The sequence below is a fragment of the Artemia sp. Qi Xiang Cuo genome, chromosome 13, assembly GCF_049724085.1.
Source record: "Artemia sp. Qi Xiang Cuo chromosome 13, ASM4972408v1, whole genome shotgun sequence".
NCBI classification, from domain to species: domain Eukaryota; kingdom Metazoa; phylum Arthropoda; class Branchiopoda; order Anostraca; family Artemiidae; genus Artemia; species Artemia sp. Qi Xiang Cuo.
This window is the reverse complement of record NC_142806.1, coordinates 4,723,814-4,743,008: the sequence shown is the minus strand read 5'-3', so window position 1 is coordinate 4,743,008 and position 19,195 is coordinate 4,723,814. Positions and strand designations below refer to the sequence as shown.

At 35.4% G+C, this 19,195-nt stretch overlaps 1 protein-coding gene across 1 annotated transcript in view; it reads right to left on the bottom strand.

Annotated features, from left to right (window-relative positions):
* The window catches only part of LOC148944863 (uncharacterized), a 156,738-nt gene that overhangs the window by 12,367 nt on the left and 125,176 nt on the right, over nt 1-19,195 (bottom strand). The window contains exons 12-13 of the mRNA XM_089099635.1: nt 6,027-6,120; nt 4,440-4,637 (exon numbers count right to left, since the gene is read on the bottom strand). Coding sequence (XP_088955761.1) covers nt 4,440-4,637; nt 6,027-6,120 — 292 coding nt within the window. The remainder of the gene's footprint in view (nt 1-4,439; nt 4,638-6,026; nt 6,121-19,195) is intronic.

Genomic DNA, 19,195 nt, shown 5'->3' with positions numbered 1-19,195 from the left:
CGCACTGACGTTGCGGAGGTCTTAGGAGGTCTTGAGGGATTGAGCGGAGCTCTTAACCGATGAATTTACATTGTTCTCTCTTCCTCTTTTTTTTCCTCCTTCTTATTCGTTGCGTTTTTTCATTTATAATTTAGGACGATTTTAGTTAATAATAATTACATCTTGGAAAGCACCAGAAGCAAAAAATGCAAGACAATTGAAAAAATTCAGAAATATTGAATTAAAAAAAAAAAAAAAAAAAAAAAAAAAAAAAAAAAAAAAAAAACGAAATGAAAGAAAATGATATCGTGATCAGCACTTATATTGCACGCGTTGAAAATAGTAACAAGGAACCGAGATTGCTCGGTGAAAAGAAAAACAGTTTTTAGTCTCCTTCTCAAAACTACTTTAATTTCATTTTATGTTATTATTACAGCACATACACTAATCTTCAGCAACATTGGCTATTAAAGGGTACTCTTATCTAAAATGTAACATTTTGTTTGACTTAATTGCATTCCCTTTAGATCCTACTTGATGGGTATAAAAAATGAATAGAAAAACCATTGTGATCTGTTATATTAAGCTTACACAGCTCGCAACCTGAGAGCGAAATAGTCTTGCTGCTCGAAAACTCATTACGAGTTAAAGGCGGATAGAGATTTTCGGACGCTCCATGCTCCAGTTAATAAACCATACAACCTTAATTTTTTCTTAGACCGTTAACGGTAGTGAAAACAACTAAGCAGGATAGTTCTACTAAACAGCACCGTAAGATAGTTCTGCTAGTAGGATAATTTCGCTCTCAGTAGGAGTACTGACGGATCAATTAGGACAGAACAGAATTTTCTGTTACCAAGCAAGAGACGCTCTTGAAAAGTCCCCCCATAGACAATTTGAAAAAAATGGAAACAAATTTTATCAAGTAGCAGAACATCTCCAAAGTTTTGGTTTCTCATGGAATAAGATAATTTCATTGCAGGTTACGAGCTGCGTTTTCGTGCGAAAAAGGGCCAATTTTGCGTTTTTCGTCACATTTCCTGACGATTAAGCAATTCATATATTTAAACTGATCCGTAAAGCGTATCCTTTAAACATAACAAACAGGTTTTACTAAATCCCAGGTATCTGACTTCGTTATATGCAGATTAACTACTAATACTACTACTACTAAGATAATTTCACGTTGGCCTGCCAAGCAGGCCAAACCACATTGGCCTGCCATAATATGAAGAAAGAAAACGATCAAAAATGGCGTTTTTAACGCCCAACTGGAATTTTAGAGTAAATGAGTTATATTTCGGGTTTCTCAAAAGAGCAGCCGATACTTTAGTAATCCCTGAAATTAACCTTGAACCACCTTCCCAATCACATAATCAGACATGTCAACAGCCCCTTAGGTCTCAAAGAGTGTCGCCACGGAATGCAATTATTAAAATCAGAGATCAGATGACATAGTTCTCCGACTTATTTAATTGCTGGTTCCTTTTGTTTTGAGTGAATGAATTGTTTCCTTTTCTTTGTCAGTTGTTCGCTAGTATCCGTCGATGGCAGTTCATTATTTTTTTGGATTTTGTGCAAATCGCGGAGACTGGCGAATGACTCGCTTTTATGGTTGTTAGGTATTTGGTATTAATTCTTATAATTTTCGGCTTTTATTGAATTTTATTCATCTTTTAATTTTTTGTTTTTTTCACACTGACTTTCCGCGTTTGTTTTGTTGGTTTTTTCTTTGAATATAAGTATTATTTTGTTCGCGCTGAAGAAGAGAAGCGGTTGTCCTCTTGAAATATTCGCTTTGTGTTTTTTTCAGTATTCTCGTTCGACCTTAAACACCCCATTTTTGATCGTTTTCTTTCTTTATACTACTACTAAAAACTCACCGTAGCACCAAGCCGCCTGAGGCCAACACAGCTACGCACGCTCCTCCTCCATGCCAATCTATTCAAATTCTCCCTCTTTACACCCTCCTAGGAAGTTACCATTTCCCCTAAATCTTTCCTTACGACATCTTCCCATACCAACCAAGGACGAGTCTGCTTTCCGTTTAGCCCTAGATGATTGGCCAAAAAGGATAATCTTTGGCAATATGTCATCCTTCATACGCCTAACCTGTCCTAGCCATATCAACCTTTCTCTCATTATCCCTAGAAAGTGGGATTGAGTGGGATGCACTTTGTAAAAGAAAAAAAAACGCAGCAATATGAATGTAGATAGACGTGGTTAATTAACGGACGTTAATTAGACGTTAATTAGACGCTAAACTAGACGTGGTTAATTAACGGCTATTCCAGAAATCATCCAACAAAGTGTATCATTAAGACACAAAACCAGTCCGACCAAGTTGTAGAGCTTTTCTTGCCTCAAAATGAATTTAAATAGGTCATTAGGATAAACAATTTTTGTAGCTTTTTCATTGCCTTTGTATATTTTGCTTTTCTGGAAAATATTAAACAAAGAAAACAGAGTAGCTATAAGAAGAGTATCCTTCAGACATCTAAAATATTTAATCCAGGTCTCACTATGCACAAGTAATTGTATGATATATAATGTAATTATATAATTAAATATAAATTGTATAAATATATAATTATATAAATAGTTATATTATAAATATATATAAATAGTTATAAATTATAATACTTATATTATAAGAAAGGTTGAGGTGGCTAGGGCACGTTGTGTGGATGAAGGATGACAGATTGTCAAAGATCGTCCTTTTCGGCCAGCCGTCTAGGGCTAAACGGAAATAAGGTCGTCCCCATCTGGGGTGGGAGGATGTCATAAAGAGTTACTCAAATGACAAGGAAACTACAATGGCGAGCGTAAAAAGGGCGGTTGCGAGTTGATCGCCATGGAGGAAAAGCACATACCTTCGCGTTGGCCTTGGATGGTTTGACGGTTTGACGAGTTGTTAGTCGTAGTAGTAGTAAAATTATAAATATAATCTAATCATATAAATATATAAATGGTGATAATATAATTATATGATATATAAATAAATAATATATAATTATATAATAATATAAAATATATAATGATAATATTCAATGACTGATTTTTGATCGCTGAAAAACCGTGATTCCTACGGTGGGGCGCAGGCCCCAGCTATATTTCGGAAGGTTAGGGGTAGGACGTGTACTCTCTCTTCAGCTGATCACACTCTAGAGCCTTAATTTTAGAAAAAAAAAACATTTTCATGTGATTAGCCTCACATTCTTATCTATTTAAAGAGCAAAAAAGATAGATGATAGTATTGCAATGACGTCATACATTGTACTAAAACTGTTTATTCGGACGCTATGTTTCATTAATATAAAATATGCCTAGATGACGCCCCCCCCCCAAAAAAAAACACCAAATTAATGGCTTATTATTCTCCCTTCGGGTAAATACACGTCAAATTTCGAAACACAGAATTATAATATCACGAGGGGGCATCAGGATTATAGCAATGCAGCATGGCTCAAAGTCGGTTAGGAACCACTGCTGTGGAAGAATTACTATTAAAGTAAGCCAGTAGCCAATGATGGCTACTGGCTTCATTCAAATAACTGAGACTTTGTTGGGTTTCAGCCATCAGCCATCCCTAGAAGGCTCTACTTACTTGGCAGAAAATAGTACTGTGTAAATTAGTCATGTATTTTAGTTAGGTGTATCCTCTAACTTTTTTCCCCTTCTTCTTTATTTTCCGTTTTCTTCTTTATTTATGAGGTGTTTTGTAAAAAATTCAAATTGGATTTTGATTTCTGAATTTGAATTTCAAATTCAATAAATTCTGTGTCTCACCTCATCTTTTTATCTATTGTTTATTTTCCGTCTTCTACTTTACTTGTAACAGGTTTTTGAAATAAATCAAATTCAATTCAAAAATTGTTGAAAAAAGCTTCAATCCTCAAAATTTCCAGGGAGGCTTGCGGGGGGTGAGATTCGAATGACTAAACCTTTATGTTATTATTTATTTATCTCTATGAAGTTTTGTAATCTACGTCTAAAAAACAGGAATTTTTCTGGGAATGGGGGGGGGGGGCTCAACTTCTAGGGGGGGCATACACAACTAGTTTTAGCGATGATTGTTTCACTATATTCATGTTTCTTCCTGATTTCCAACGATTTTTACAAATAATAACAATAAATAACAAAGAAAAAAAAAAGATAAATAAAAAACAATAGATATCATTTTTATCGTTGATATGTTCAACGCTATAAAAAAACTATCAACTACATACAATTAATCATGGAGGCTTTAAAACAAGTTAAGCACAAACAATTTAAATTATATTTCACATTAAAATATATATATAAAACTGCAATAAATATATCAAATTAGATGAAGGCCAGAGTTGCCACCCCTGCTAATTCCTTACTAGTCTACTTTTTTTTTCCTGATTTTTGTTAAAAGCAAAGAAGAAGTAAACCATTATAAACAAAGCAAAAAAGAGCAATATAAATTTTCTTACAATTGTCACGGGCGTTTCTAGAAACACTGCCCCTGTTCTTTATATTCATGTCCATGTAAGGATATCTGGCTCCATGTTCTCCATGAGGGACCATTGACAAGTAATCGCTACTACTATAGCCATCTATAGTGTCCTCTCCTTCGCATAAACTGCTTGACCTTGTATGACTGCCGGAGCTCTTAGAAATCTGTGAATCCGCTGAAAGCAAAAATTTTTTTTAACATATGATCCAAAAATTTTATCAAAAAAGTAAATTATATTCTTTTACAAATAAAAACGCTATTTCTACGAATCAAATTGAGTAATAGGTTAAAGAGTACTATTAAGTAAAGTGTGTGACGGCACTAGACCCTCAAGGTTCAAACCAGTGATGTTGATCTCCGTGTCGTTGCCCTTCAGCCAAGTAGTGCAACGGGGGGTTGGGTGCCAGCCATCCTGTGCTTTCGCACACCCTTCCTCCTTAACTTTCCCTGAATATATCCAGGTACCCATTTAGAGCTGGTTCGACTCTGGCTCAGCTCACTGAGTCACGCCACTGACCCCCGTACAAACCAAATAACCAGCCACCCCAGGAATCGAACGCGTGCGCCTCTGGCAAAGGATCCCCAACCCAGCGCGCCAACTACTTAGCCAGTACGGAGAATACTATTCCCATTGGTAAGTTAATACCCACAAATTTGAACGGTAAAGAAGGCAAATTGATTAGCTATAGTTTTTTTTTTAGCTTTTAAGATTATATGCCAAAGTTATTGATTTAATCTTAAAATTCATATTTTGAATTAGCCCACGAGATTCTAAAGAAAAATTTCACTATCTAGATTGCTGTTTGCAATTCAACTTAAAGCTATCTGATTATGAATGGGAACATAATTTTGGCATAAATTTTGAATAGGGAAAACAGACAAAACTCCGCTTTCAGGGGGGGAGGGGCAATGCCGACGATTGATATTATAAGGAAAATATGTAAAAATAGTTAACATTTTGATATTTCTAGGGGGAGGGGGGGGGTGGAAGGTCCAAAGACCAGAGGCTCCCCCGGTTACATGTTTGAGCGAAAAAAAAAACTAACTAAATGCACTATGAATTATAAACTGAACTGACAATGGGATAAGCGTAATTCAAAAGATAAACTTCAATAAAAACAGAACAATAAAATAAAACTGTCCATTTTATTAATATCTGTTTTTAGTTTTTTAAACAATCTGAAATCAAATTTTCAAGCAAAACAAAACGTTTGGCATACGGATTGTCAATGTAAGAATAGGACATGTGAAAAAAAAAGATGAAATAAAAAAAAAAAAATTTGGTATCTGATCTATAATAAGGAAACTTCCTGTATAAAAAAACAGAAATATACACGCATCTATGATCTTTCTTCTAAAAAATAAAAATAAAATAAAACAGAATTCCACATTTTTGTAGATATTTAATATTTCTTAGAGACATAAACATGTAAACTAAGAAACTTAATTTAAACTTACCAATTGAAGCAAAATTTATTCGGAAAAACGATAGGCTATAAAGAAATTAATTCGTTATTTCTTAGCGACGTAAATTTGCAAGCTAATAAACTTAATCCAAACTTACCCATTGAAGCAAAATTTCCAAGAATATCAGAGGGTATCCAAGAATTATTGATGGGACTGCTCATATCAAAATAGTCTTGATTTACACTTGATGACTGAAAAAAATATTTTTATAATTACAGTATTAATTTGAACAATAACAATATCAAAATGCGATTCAAAACTTGACTACATTCACCGTAGAGGTGGACATATTAAAAAAAAAGGTAAAGAATACGGCATTGGACTTTACAGTCCCTACCGGCGGTGGTGATCTCCGTTTCTAGGCCCTTCAGCCAGGTGGTGCAAGGGGGGGGGGTTGAAGGCCAACCATCCCGTGCTTTCATACACCTTTGCTGTTTACCTTCCCCAAATTTCTCCAGGTACCCATTTAAAGCTGGATCGACTCTGGCTGAGCTTACAGAGTCACGCCACTGACCCCCGTCCTAAACCAAGTAATAGGGTACAGTAGGATTTGAACCCTCGTCCTCTCGGAAAAAGGATCCAAAATAAAGGAAATAAAATATTGTTTACAATTTTTCTATAAACACAAACGATTGGCAATTTTTAGCTGGCTCAGACGCTGTTCGAGACAGCATAAGAGACAGTCAAGGGATTGAAATCGATCTGACTGTTGGATTCGAATGTTCGAATTTCAATTGGAACACTTTTAATCAATTTGAGTCTTGAGTTTAAGCGGGTTGGGTATTATTATCAACGTTGACAAAAAAAAAATTCACATAACACAATTAGAATTACCACTGTCGTAGTTTTTGACAACTTTCCTCATCTGATAATAAATTTTTCGCATTAATAGTTTTGCATTAAAAAAAAGGGTGAAACTACGAGATTGCTGACCTAAAAAAGAATAATATGCTATATTTCTTAGGGTTACGTAACATATACTTACTACGCCATCTCTAGTTTCTATTCGTAATCAAATATTAGATCTCGGCGTAACATATTCACATGCGAAAATAAGATTAGGCCTATATAAATTGAAATGATTAAACAGTATTTTCAGTGTTTGTGGTTAGTTTTAAGAATAAAGGGTAAAAAGAATCATTATTTAATAATGGAATAAGTTTGCTTATTCATTATTACTTATTGCTATATTACTATATTACATATATACTTATTACTTATTATTACTAAGTTTACTTTGCAGTTTTTTTTAGTACTTTCATAAGAGGCATTTATTCTAATTAACGGCCTTTGTGATTAAGGGGTCATTCTTAAAGAATTGGAAAAAAAATTCGAACTTTAGCGTAAAGAGCAAGGTATTGACTAGGGCGGCAAACCCCCTCCCCCTAATATACGTAATAAAATATACGAATGTAGAAGTTCGTTACGTAAGTTAATTCGTAAGTTAAGTATATTTATTACTATTATTTTATTTATTACTAGTTTGTATATTTATTACAAACTAGACTTATCAGTCTTGTTTGGGAGTTCATACCGTAAACACCTCTGTTGGATTTGGATATAGTCTGGATATAATCTCATTATACAATAAGACCCAATTGTGATTCCCTACGGACTTATTATAGTCAACAGAATCAAGTCTGGATATAATCTCATTATACAGTAAGACTCAATTGTGATTCCCTATGGACTTAGCATAATCAACATTTTTGAACTTGAATTATTTATAGTTAATTGACCAAATCTGTTTGATGCATTGCCTGTAGAAGTCAAGAGCTGATTTAATCGTGCTATATTTGGTTAGCGGGGGTATTCACACACCCCCCTTGCCAGTAAGTCCCTTTTGATGCTATTTCGAATGAACTGCTGATCCCCAATCCTCCCGAAGCGGATTTATAATCGAGATTTATCATGGCTAATGTTACGCAAAAATCGTTCGACGAGTTCAGAAAAGTTTTGAGCGGAAAACTAGATTATATTATTGGTTCGCAGACAGAATTAAATAATAAGCTTGACGGAATTACTTCTGAGATCGCGTCGCTGAGAACGGAGGCTGCTGACCGAGATGTGAGGCTTAATAACTTTGAGAAAACTATCGACGAGTATGTCGACAAGTACCAGGCCCTGGAAAAACAGCTACTACTTATCGACGTGAAAGATCGCCGTCTGAACCTTATTGTGCATGGTTTACCGGCAGAAGAGCCTAACAAGAAAGTTGAAGAAAGCGTCATTAAATTAGTTAGCGAAAAGCTGGGTGTAACTAGTGACATATCTATGACTAAGTGCTATCGGATTTCTTCACGGGCTGCAAACATCACAAATAGGCGCAGCAAGCAAAATAGCCGACGCAAGGAGTCCCCCGTATTTATTTCACTAAGCTCGGAGAGTGATGTCCTGTCGATCATGAACAATGTTAAAAAGCTAAAAGGTAGTGGGATTATAATCTCTACAGACCTGCCCCCTGCTCTCAACATGATTCGAAACTCCCTACTCTCGAAAGCACAAGAAATGAAAGAGTCGAAACTTATCGTTTCATCCAGAGTGCGTCATAAGGGTATTAACTTATGGCTAGAAGTGAAAAAAAGTGATTCTTCTGACTGGGAAAAGATTAATTAGTTTGTTTGTAGTGTATACGCGGACCATTATTTGTTTTATTTGTTTAATGAAATACGTCCGCAATCGAGAGATGAAACAAGTTCATTTTGTTGGTGTGTGTCATGATTGGGAAAATGACCACTAGTCAGTGTTGTTTTTTTCTTTTCGTTGTTTTTTTCTTTCTTATTGTGTTCAGTGCTCAATGCGACTTCGACTTGTTAAGTCTGCCATGCCAGATTATGCTTCATCGTCGCTATTCTTTTTTTCTATTTTACCAAGGCCAAGAAAAAAGGGTGTGTTTTTGGTTGGTGTTTTTTTTTTAATTTGAAGATCAGATATTTAACAAGACGTGCCGTACTCTTCCACATCAAGGTTTGGTTGATGATTTATTACCGCATCACTACAGACTCCCACCAGACGGTTTGGTAAGTCAAAATGATTATGATTAATTCTACTGGTGATGGGACATCGAGTAGATTGAGAGATTTTGAGAGAGACCCATTAGATTTAATAAAAATTTCTGCAGATTGTGGTTTTTCGGATGATGAATATGATATTTTTATTAGATCCCTCCTTATTAACAAATATTTACTCCCTAATGAGATTAACGGACATGTTTCTCCTCGTAGTGTGAGGGTGTCGAGTTTAAAATGTTGCGGGTTGATGAGTAGTTTGGACCATTTATCTTCGTTCCTTCCATGCTGCAGAGTTGATGTTTTAGCTGTATGTGAGACTTTTTTAAATGAGTCAACTAGTCACCTAGCGAATATTAATGGTTACAATTTTATTTCTAATACTAGGAATGACAGATCGAGAGGAGGCCTTGGTTTTTTTTATTCATAATGATATTACTTACAGGATTGTTTCGGATTTTGATTCTATGTATGATGAAATGTTGTTTGAATTTTTGGTTGTCGAGCTTGATTTTGGTAATGAAAAAGTGTTGTGTTGTTTGTTTTACAGACAACCTAGCTCTTCGGTGCAACATTTCATAAGTAAGCTGGAAGCGTTTTCTTCGATCGCAATCGAGCGAAGTCGGAAGATTATGTACATTGGGGATTTTAATATTGATATAAGTAATGCTGGTCATGATCTTTCATCTACACAATATTCGCCTTCAGCTGTTGATTTTCTGACACTTTGTCTTTCGCTGGGGCTTCTCCCAGCTTGTCGTATTCCAACTCGAGTTGTAAGCTCGACAGCAACGGTAATCGACAATATTTTTCTGAATATGGAATTTGATTCGTGTCATGCTATTATCGATGACACGTCAGACCACTTTATGCTTTTGATGGAGATAAAAACTGGGCGACAAACGGCGACTCCGATCAAAACAACTAGAAGGCTTGATGCTACATCTGTTCAGCGGTTGAATGAACTGCTGCTTAAAATTGACCCCTCTCCTTGCTTAGACTGCGAGGATGTAAATCAATCTTCACAGTATTTTGTCAACGAATTTACCACAGCACTTAATGTGGCTTGTCCGATGTCTTCAACCCGTCTAAGACGTTACAACAGATCTAAAAAGTCTTTGGTTACACGAGGACTACTAAGGTCGATCCAATAAAAGAACAGGCTGTATAAAATATATCTATCGAATCCCGATGAAACAAATCAAGCCTTTTTTAAAGCTTACAGAAATTGCTTAACCAAGGCTCTCAGGTCTGCTAAACAGCTCTACTATTTGAAGGCATTCAATCGCGCGCATGGATCTCCTAAGAAGGTATGGACATTAATAAACGATTGTATCGGTAAAAAAAAGTTGAATTCTTTTCCGGACAAAATGATGCCCCCAGGTGGTGATACAGCTGTTAAAGGAAAACTTAACGTCGCCAACATGCTCAACACGCACTTCGCTAAAATAGGTGAAAAGACGTCGGAAGAGGCATCCCAAAAATCAACGCCAAATTCTGCTGATTTCAAAAGTTTTCTACCCTCTTCTACTGACCGATCCATAGTCCTCACTCCAGTCTCGTCTGCTGAATTGATGCTTGTACTTCATCAACTCAAAAATGGACACTCAGAAGGAATCGACGGATCTTCTACGAACTTGCTTAAATCGATTATGCCAAGTATAGTAAATTTTCTTGTGCACATAATTAATCTTTGTTTCAAGAATGGTATCTTCCCTTCATGTATGAAGTCCGCCCGTGTCATTGCACTACACAAAGGGGGAGATATAAAAGATCCGTCCAACTATAGGCCCATATCTATTCTATCTGCTTTCGGAAAAATTATTGAACGTTGTTTGTACGTGAGGATTATAAATTTTCTTGACAAGAATAGTTTTTTCAGTAAGTCCCAATTCGGGTTTCGAAAAGGACATTCTACTGAGCATGCTATTTTGGCAGTAACCCAGTTTATTCATGATGCCTTGGATAAGGGTGAAATTCCAGCTTCTATATTCGTGGATATACGGAAAGCGTTTGACACTATTTGTCACATGATTTTAAATGAAAAATTGTCTAATTGTGGTATACGTGGTCCGGCTAAATCGATAATATTGTCATATTTAAGCGATAGAGTCCAGTGTATTGATGGGGGCAAAGTTATATCAACGTCTTCGAACCAGTCAAATAAAGTTGGAGTGCCTCAAGGTTCAATTCTCGGCCCTCTGTTGTTTTTAATTTATGTTAATGATATTAGTAATTCAGTTGAGGACCTAGGGCTGACCGTTCTCTTCGCAGATGACACAGCCTGTAGTGTCTCTGGAATCAATGAAGATCGTGTCAAACATAATTTAAGTCTAGTATTTGATAGACTAGTAGAATGGTTTACGGCAAATAAGCTAGCTCTGAATACTTCAAAAACAAAGTTTATGGTATTTTCGCGTACGTCACGGGCACTTCCATGTCTGAAGTTGATTAAGTCATCTGTTTCAGGTATGGATATATCACGTGTTGAAATTATTCGTTACCTTGGTGTACTGGTTGACTCAAATTTGAGTTGGAAGCCGCATATAGATGGTATAAGATTGAAGCTTGGAAGGAACGTGGGTATTATGCAACGTATGAAATTCATTTGGCCGCTCGAAGCTATGCGTTCTATTTATTTCGCTCTTGTTCATTCTTATCTAAATTACTGCCCACTTATTTACTTGAATACTTTCAGATCCCATTTAATTCCGCTTCAGAGGCAACAAAATAAGGCGCTTCGTATTTTAAAAAGTTATCTTTCTTCCCCAGCGTCTTTCCCCAGTAAGTCTTCTACAAAGAGTTTATATTGTTTATTGAATATTCTTCCTGTTGAACTTGCAGTTACTTTTAACTCGATATTATTCAAGGTTAATCATAGTCTCCTGTCACTGCCCAGTTATTTCTTTTCTTTTGATTTGTTCCCAGTTGCTCCGCCATCTTCTCATCTAGCTCGCAGCATACGCAAACTACGCCAGCCGTTGATAATTTCAGAGAGGTCCCGGTTTTCTCTACGAAATAGTGTGGTCGCTGCGTGGAACCAATATGAATCTATTTTTGATTTTGATGTGTCGATCGGAATTTTAAAAAATAAAATAAACTCATTCCTTTTGGACATTTATTAGTCGAATAATATTTTCATTATTTTTATTTTTTTTTTTTTCTCTTCTTATTTTTCGATCTCTCTCGGATCTTGATATCCTTCTTCTTGTCCCATTGCTGGTTGAGAGTTGTTTATGTATCGTCGGGTGGGTCTCTGCCGTGATGTGGTGAGTAATTAACCTTACATTTATTGATTTATTTATATTTGTTTGTGAAGTCTACCATTTTGAATGAAAATCCGTATATTTCTTTATTGTTTTTCTTTTTTTATCTGTGCAAAACGAGCTTGTCTCACTGCCAGATATCTGTATATATTTAGTGTCATTATGTAAGATTGAATAATAAATGAACCTGAACCTGAACTAACAAAAACGTTCGTAAATAAAATCAAACAACTTTCGAGAAAGCCATTTAACCAAAAAAGAGTAAAATTAATATGCAAATTTCGTTTTAATTATTCATGTATGGTGAGCCAAAATCAAAATCAAAACCTGCATTAATTTAAAAACGTTCACAAATTAAATAGAAAAAACAATTGTTTTTAATTGCGCTAAAATTTATGCTAAAATTTGACTGTTTACTAAAATTGAAACACAGGGGCTGTTTAATTTGAATAGGAAGCTTTTTTTTTAAGTGCTAACAGCTTTAGCGTAAAGAGTAAGGTATTGAGGAGGGGGCGACCCTTCATATCCGGAATAAATCAGAAGATATTTTGAGTTTTGGGAGTCTTTCATTTTAATTAATTCAGTAACATCACACAAAAATTTTGGACATTAGTCAGTAAGTCTGAAAACGAATCTGAAACTTCTATCAAAATTATTTCTATGTCCACCAGGTCTATTTCCTGGCCTTTAATTTCGCATCATTTTAACCCAACCTGGTTAAACATCGTGAACGATGTTGACAGTAGTCACCTGATTTAGCTGTTTACTGTGACACAAGTGCAGCAATATATCTTGGTAGAAGTAAACTTATCTATTACTAAATAATGTTACGTAAAAGTTACGTAACGAACTATTTAGGATAGGCTTGATAAGTAGGGTAAGTAAATTATTTGGGACAGGTAGGTATTAAGTGTGAATATGAGGTCATTAAATGGTGTATATTTCGTAGATTTGCATGGACCGCTAGGTAGCGTGCAGTGTTGAAAAGAAGTATAATTACTGGAAAGATTAAGTAAAAGCAATTAATCTGGTAATTGGTTTAATTTGTTATTTCTTCTTTTTTGGAAGTTTTTAGTGGTGGTGTTGGTGGTTGTTTGATAGTTTTTTTTTTTTTCGCGTGTGTGTGCCATTTTACTTGTTTAGTTTAATTACTCGTGTTTGGAGTATTGTGAAAAAGGAGAAGAAAAAGATGAGTGTACGAGGAAATGGAGGAAAAGATGGGAAAACGCTGAAGTATGTACTAAAAAATACAGCATTTATGAGTTTCGCCACATTTACAGAGGAAGTTGAAGACCTTAAGAACTTATTGGAGCAAAGGAGATACAGAATGCTCCCATTCGCAACGACAGATGGAGAAGTAAAGTAAGTAATTATTGAAAGCTGCGAGGATAGACCTAGCTACGTTAAAATGGTATCCTTTGAGATGGAAGGGTCAACGGTACAAAAAGCATTGACAGGGTACGGTACGGTGGTACAGTATAGAAGGGATGTTTATCAGGGAGATGGATATATAGAAACTTCAAAAACTAGATTTACAGCGAAAATGAAGATAGCTAGGAACATTCCATCTTTCGTTTTTGTGGATGGACTACGATTGGGAGTATGGTACGAAGGACGGATAAGAATGTGCGTCGGGTGCAACCAAGTAGGACATATGGGGGCGGGCTGCACTGCGTCTCCATCAAAACCAGTCACAAATCAAAGAAAAGACCGGGAGATAGTAGAACTATATGATTATGTGTCATTTCCATCCTTGACAAAAGAAATACAACAAAAAGATTCAAACATGGATAAAGCCTCAATCGAAGATGAGGAAAAAATTGAACAGAGTAGAGCAAGAATTGCAGAAAATGAGAGAAGAACTAGAAAAGAAACAGAAGATAGAGACAGAAACGAAGAAAGAGCTAAAGAAAAAACCTAAAAGGAAGACAGCTAACACAACGGAAAACGACAAAGATAGTGAAAAAAAGAAGAGATCACAGATATGCGACCTCGTAGCCAATCTACGCCAGGAATCTCAACAAGGGGGATGAAAAGAAATAAAAACAGACTGTTTAAGAAAAACAAAGAAAATGAGAAAGAATCTGGAACGTTGGAACGCATCAAAAATATGGAAGCTATGCTGAATAGCGTTACACCGGTGCTAGCAATGGACAAGTACGTGGATAATACATTGGGGAACATGGTAGAGACAGAAACGAATAAATCAACATCATCTAGTGGTTCAGAAAAAGAGAACAAAAAAAGCGAGAACCCGTGAGGAAGAGGAGAATGAAACGAGATTAGAATCGGATCCAAAAAACATAAATAAATGGACTGAAGCAAAGAAAGAGACAACAGCTTTTAAGAGACTTTCTGATGACAGAAAGTATAGATTTAGCTTTTGTACAAGAAAGTGATATTGATAATTTAAAAAGCGTAGGGTAGAGTCCGAATACAAATACTTGACAAACACTTGTATTGGTGGCGGTAGTGTAGTCGTGGTATATAAACGTCAGTTTGAGCCAAAAAATGTTAGAGTCGACGAAGAAGGAAGACTTATCAGTTTCGTGATAAATAGATGAACATATATCAATGTTTATGCCCTATCCAGATCCCAAAATAGGAGAAACGGAGAGCAATTTTTCCGGCAAGATATTGCAACATTTATCCCCAAAGATACTGATGAACTGATATTACTTGGAGATTTTAACTGTGTAACAAGTAAGAAAGATGCCATAGCCCCGAGAAGAGAATATTTGCAGAGCATTGTTTAAGCTGATAAATGGACTGGGACTGGTCGATGTCTGGGAGGAATTTAAGAAGATAAACAGCTTTACAAGAATAAAATGGGTAGGAAAACATGGTGGTGGAGCAAGACTTGACAGAGTTTATGCATCAGAAGTAATGTTACAAAATATGGCAAACATAGAACACAAGATAGTCTCTTTCACAGACCACAATACAGTATTAGTGAAAAATAAAAATGAAAAAAATGCAAGAAAGAAGAAATAAAACTACATGGAAAAGGAATACTGCAGTCCTAAGAAGTGATGAATGTAAGACAAAGATAGGGAAGATACTGAAATCGATGAAGGAGACAGATCCCAAGTTGCTACCAGAATACTGGAAACAGACGATGAAGTCCAGAATTAAGCAAGAGGTAAAGACAATTTCACTAGAATTATCAAAAACTGGCCTTGAGTATCTCATATTTCTTTATAGAATGGCTTATGAACTAAAAAGGAAGATAAACGAAAAGAAAAATTCAATTAAGGAATACTTCGAGACTCTACTAGGAATAAGAGAAATAGAACAAAAGAAGGCAGAAGCCTATAGGTTAAGAGCAAAATGCGAGAACCAGATAACGAATGAACAACTAACAAAAAAACTTATTTGCAAAGAGAAAAAGCAAGCAAAAGAAACTAATCTTAAAAGAGCTAAAAAGAAAAATGGAGAAACAACTGAGAAAATGGAAGATACCCTGGAAGAAGTTAAATCCTTCTACAAGAATGTATTTACAAGAAAGACAGAAGAAGAAAAAGAGAGAGTGAACGAAGTCTTTCAGAAGATTGAATATAAATAAGTGACAAAAGAAGAAAATGATATTTACTTGTTGACTTGAATTGAAGTTATCAAGTATTTTAGAATAGGTTGCATAGGTTGCATCAAGACGCTGGGTAACTGTAGGACAGAGAAAAGTCAAGACAGATAGTCCAAGTAATTGAGAGGCAAATGTTTAAATGGCTGGGGCACGGGTAAATGGTATTTTCGGCCCTACTAACGGCTAAATTAACAAAAGAAGAAATAAAGAAACCTATACTGGAGACGGATAACAATAAAACACCAGGATTAGACGGAATACCTTACGAATTTTGATAAGACACGTGTCGAAGAAATCGCAGAACGTCTCGCAGATATTTTTAATGAATTACTAAATAACGATGATATCAAGATATAGTGTTTAGGGATGATAACATTAATAACCGAAAAAAGGTAGCCCTGAAGACCTCAACAGCTGGAGGCCAGTTAATATCACAGATTGCAATTACAGAATTATGTCTAAAGTATTAGCAAACGGTCTAAAAAAGGTACTACCATCCATACTAAGTGTAAACCAAAGAGGAGGACTAGAAAATCGGAAAACAGCAGATGTGTTGGCTAATGTAAGGGATGTAATAACACAAGGAGGAAGTCGAAAGGAAAAAAAGAAAATAAAAAACAGGATAACGAGTTATGATATTAAAAAGGCTTTCAATAGAATAAGAAAAAAAAAATCTAGTTTGGATCATGAATTACTACAATTGCCACGAGACATTCATAAAATGAAAAAATAGTAGAAGTACTTTGTGTGAATAGCGATGTTAAGGAAGAATTTGAAACAGAAACTGGAGTGCGCCGAGGATGCCCGCTGCGTCTTGTACTGTTTGAACTGTATTTTGACCCGTTAATTAAATATCTAGAAAAGGAAATAAATGACATTATAATAGAAAATGTGGCAATGAACTTGAACATTTTTGAGGATGATCTGACAACGTACACAGTACACAGAAACTGAAGATGTTTTCAAAGTGGCCGTTCAGTGCAGAGATGAATATTGTGACGTCTTCAAGCTCCAGCTCAATAGAAATAAGTGTGAAATGCTATCATTGGGAGACGAAGTAGAAGAGATGTGAGGAGATCCCGAGAAAAGAGAAAATTAAAATATTAGGTATGATTTTTCATATCGTATTGATATCGAAATTCAAAAATACCCTTAGACAAGAATATGAAAGAAGTCTGACTGTTCACCAGAAGGCCCAGTATGTGAACACTTATACTTTCCCAGTTTTATGGTATCTATCCTTTGTTTCGCAACCCAAAAACAGATGTAAAGCAAATTGTGAGTGCAATTTACCAGTACATATGGAATGAAAAATTTTTACCTAAATTGAAAACAGACAATATGTTCATACATAGGAATCATGGAGGCCTTCAGGTCATGCATGTGGAATGTAAGATGAAAGAAATTTTTATTAGGACAATGTTCGAAGAAATGATTAAGAAAAAAGAATCACCAGCAAGAAATTGGTATGAAACCTGGAAAAGAAAAGAAATATCCACCAAAATATAATCAAGCATTCGAAGAAATTTATGAAATAGAAAAAACCATGAATGTCACTTGAGATAAGAGGGAAAATTGACAAAGAAAAACTTAAGGAATATCAAACAGTTCGTGGTAACGAACTGTAAGTAAGGAGCAACCCGGCTCAATGGTAACTGAAACTCTAGAAAACGGTATTTTGATACAAATAGATACATCAAAAGAATCAGATTTTAATGCTGATTTCAAATATATAGGCTTCATCAAGTTTAATTATACCCATCAAAAGTTAGGCGCCTGAGAAAATTTGGCTTATTTTCGAAAAAAGGAGGAAAGACCCCCTTAAAGCAATAAAACCTTAATGAGAATCACACCATCATATTCAGCGTACCAGAGAACCCTACTGTAGAGGTTTCAAGCTCCTATCTACAAAAATGTGGAATTTTCCGTTTTTCGCCAGAAGAAAGATCAGGATGCGTGTTTATTTGTTTCTTTGTTTTTTTTTCCCAGGGGTAATCGTATCGACCCAGTGGTCCTAGAGTATCGTAGGAGGGCTCATTAGAACGAAAATAAAAGTTCTAGTGCTCTTTTTAAGTGACCAAAAAAATTCGAGGGCAACTAGGCCCCCTCCCACGCTCATTTTTCCCCAAAGTCACCTGATCAAAATTTTGAGATAATCATTTTGTTCAGCATGTTCGAAAATATAATAAGTATGTCTTTTAGGATGACTTAATCCCCCGAAATTCCCGGGGTGAGGGCTGAAAGTTATGAACTTTACCCAATGTTAACATATAGTACTGGTTATTTGAAAGTATACAGACGTTTTCAGGGGAGATTTTTCCTGGTAGTGGGGGGGGGGGGTCGGGGGTTATGTGGGAGGATCTTTCCATGAAGGAAGTTTTCATGGGGGAAGGGATATTGCTATGAAGGGGACGCCGGACTTCCCAGCATTATTTAAAAAAAGATCAGAAATTTAACATAAAAAAACAAGTATTTCAACTGCAACAGCAGCAACATCGAAACTTTAAACGAAAAGAAAATATTACATATATGATTGGGTTCACCCCCTAGTCAATGCCTCGCTTTTTACGCCAAAGTTTTTTTAGTACTTTCATAAGAGCTGTTTATTCTAACTAATGGCCTTTGTGATTAACCGGTCATTGTTAATGAATTGGAAAAAATTCGAACTTTAACGGGCGAGGTATTGACTAGGGGGTCAACCCCCTAATAAACAAATTAAAAATATATGAATATAGAAGTTCGTTACGTAAGTTAATTCGTAAGTTACGTATATTTATTACTAATAAAAACGTTCGTAAATAAAATTAAACAGGTTTCGAGAAAGCCATTTAACTAAATAAAAGTAAATTAATATGAAAATTTTGTTTTAATTCTTCATATACGGTGAGCCAAGATCAAAACCTGCATTTATTCAAAAACGTTCAAAAATTAAATAAAAAAAAACTAAAGTTTTTTAAACTGAAAGTAAGGAGCGACATTAAAACTTAAAACGAACAGAACTTATTCCGTATATGAAAGGGGCTGTCCCCTCCTCAACGCCTCGCTCTTTACGCTAAAGTTTGACTCTGTCTCACAACTTTATTTTTTAAACAATTGATAAAAAAAAATTGATAAAAAAAAATTTGATATTGATAAAAAAAAAAAATTGGGAAATTGATAAAAAAGGTAGAAAGCTATGGAATGCCGAGTAAGAGGTAAGATAGATAGGTAGTAGAGTAAAGAAAATGATAGTGAAATAGTGATGAATTAATTACAATTAAGCAGGGAGTCTTAGAGTATAAAAAAGAAAGAAATGATATTGATTTTTTATTTCATTTCCAGGAGTAGGGAAGAAAAACAACATCCGATTGGATTCTAGCTATTACATGAGCCATCACCCTCCCATTATCAAGAAAAGGAAAAAGAAGAG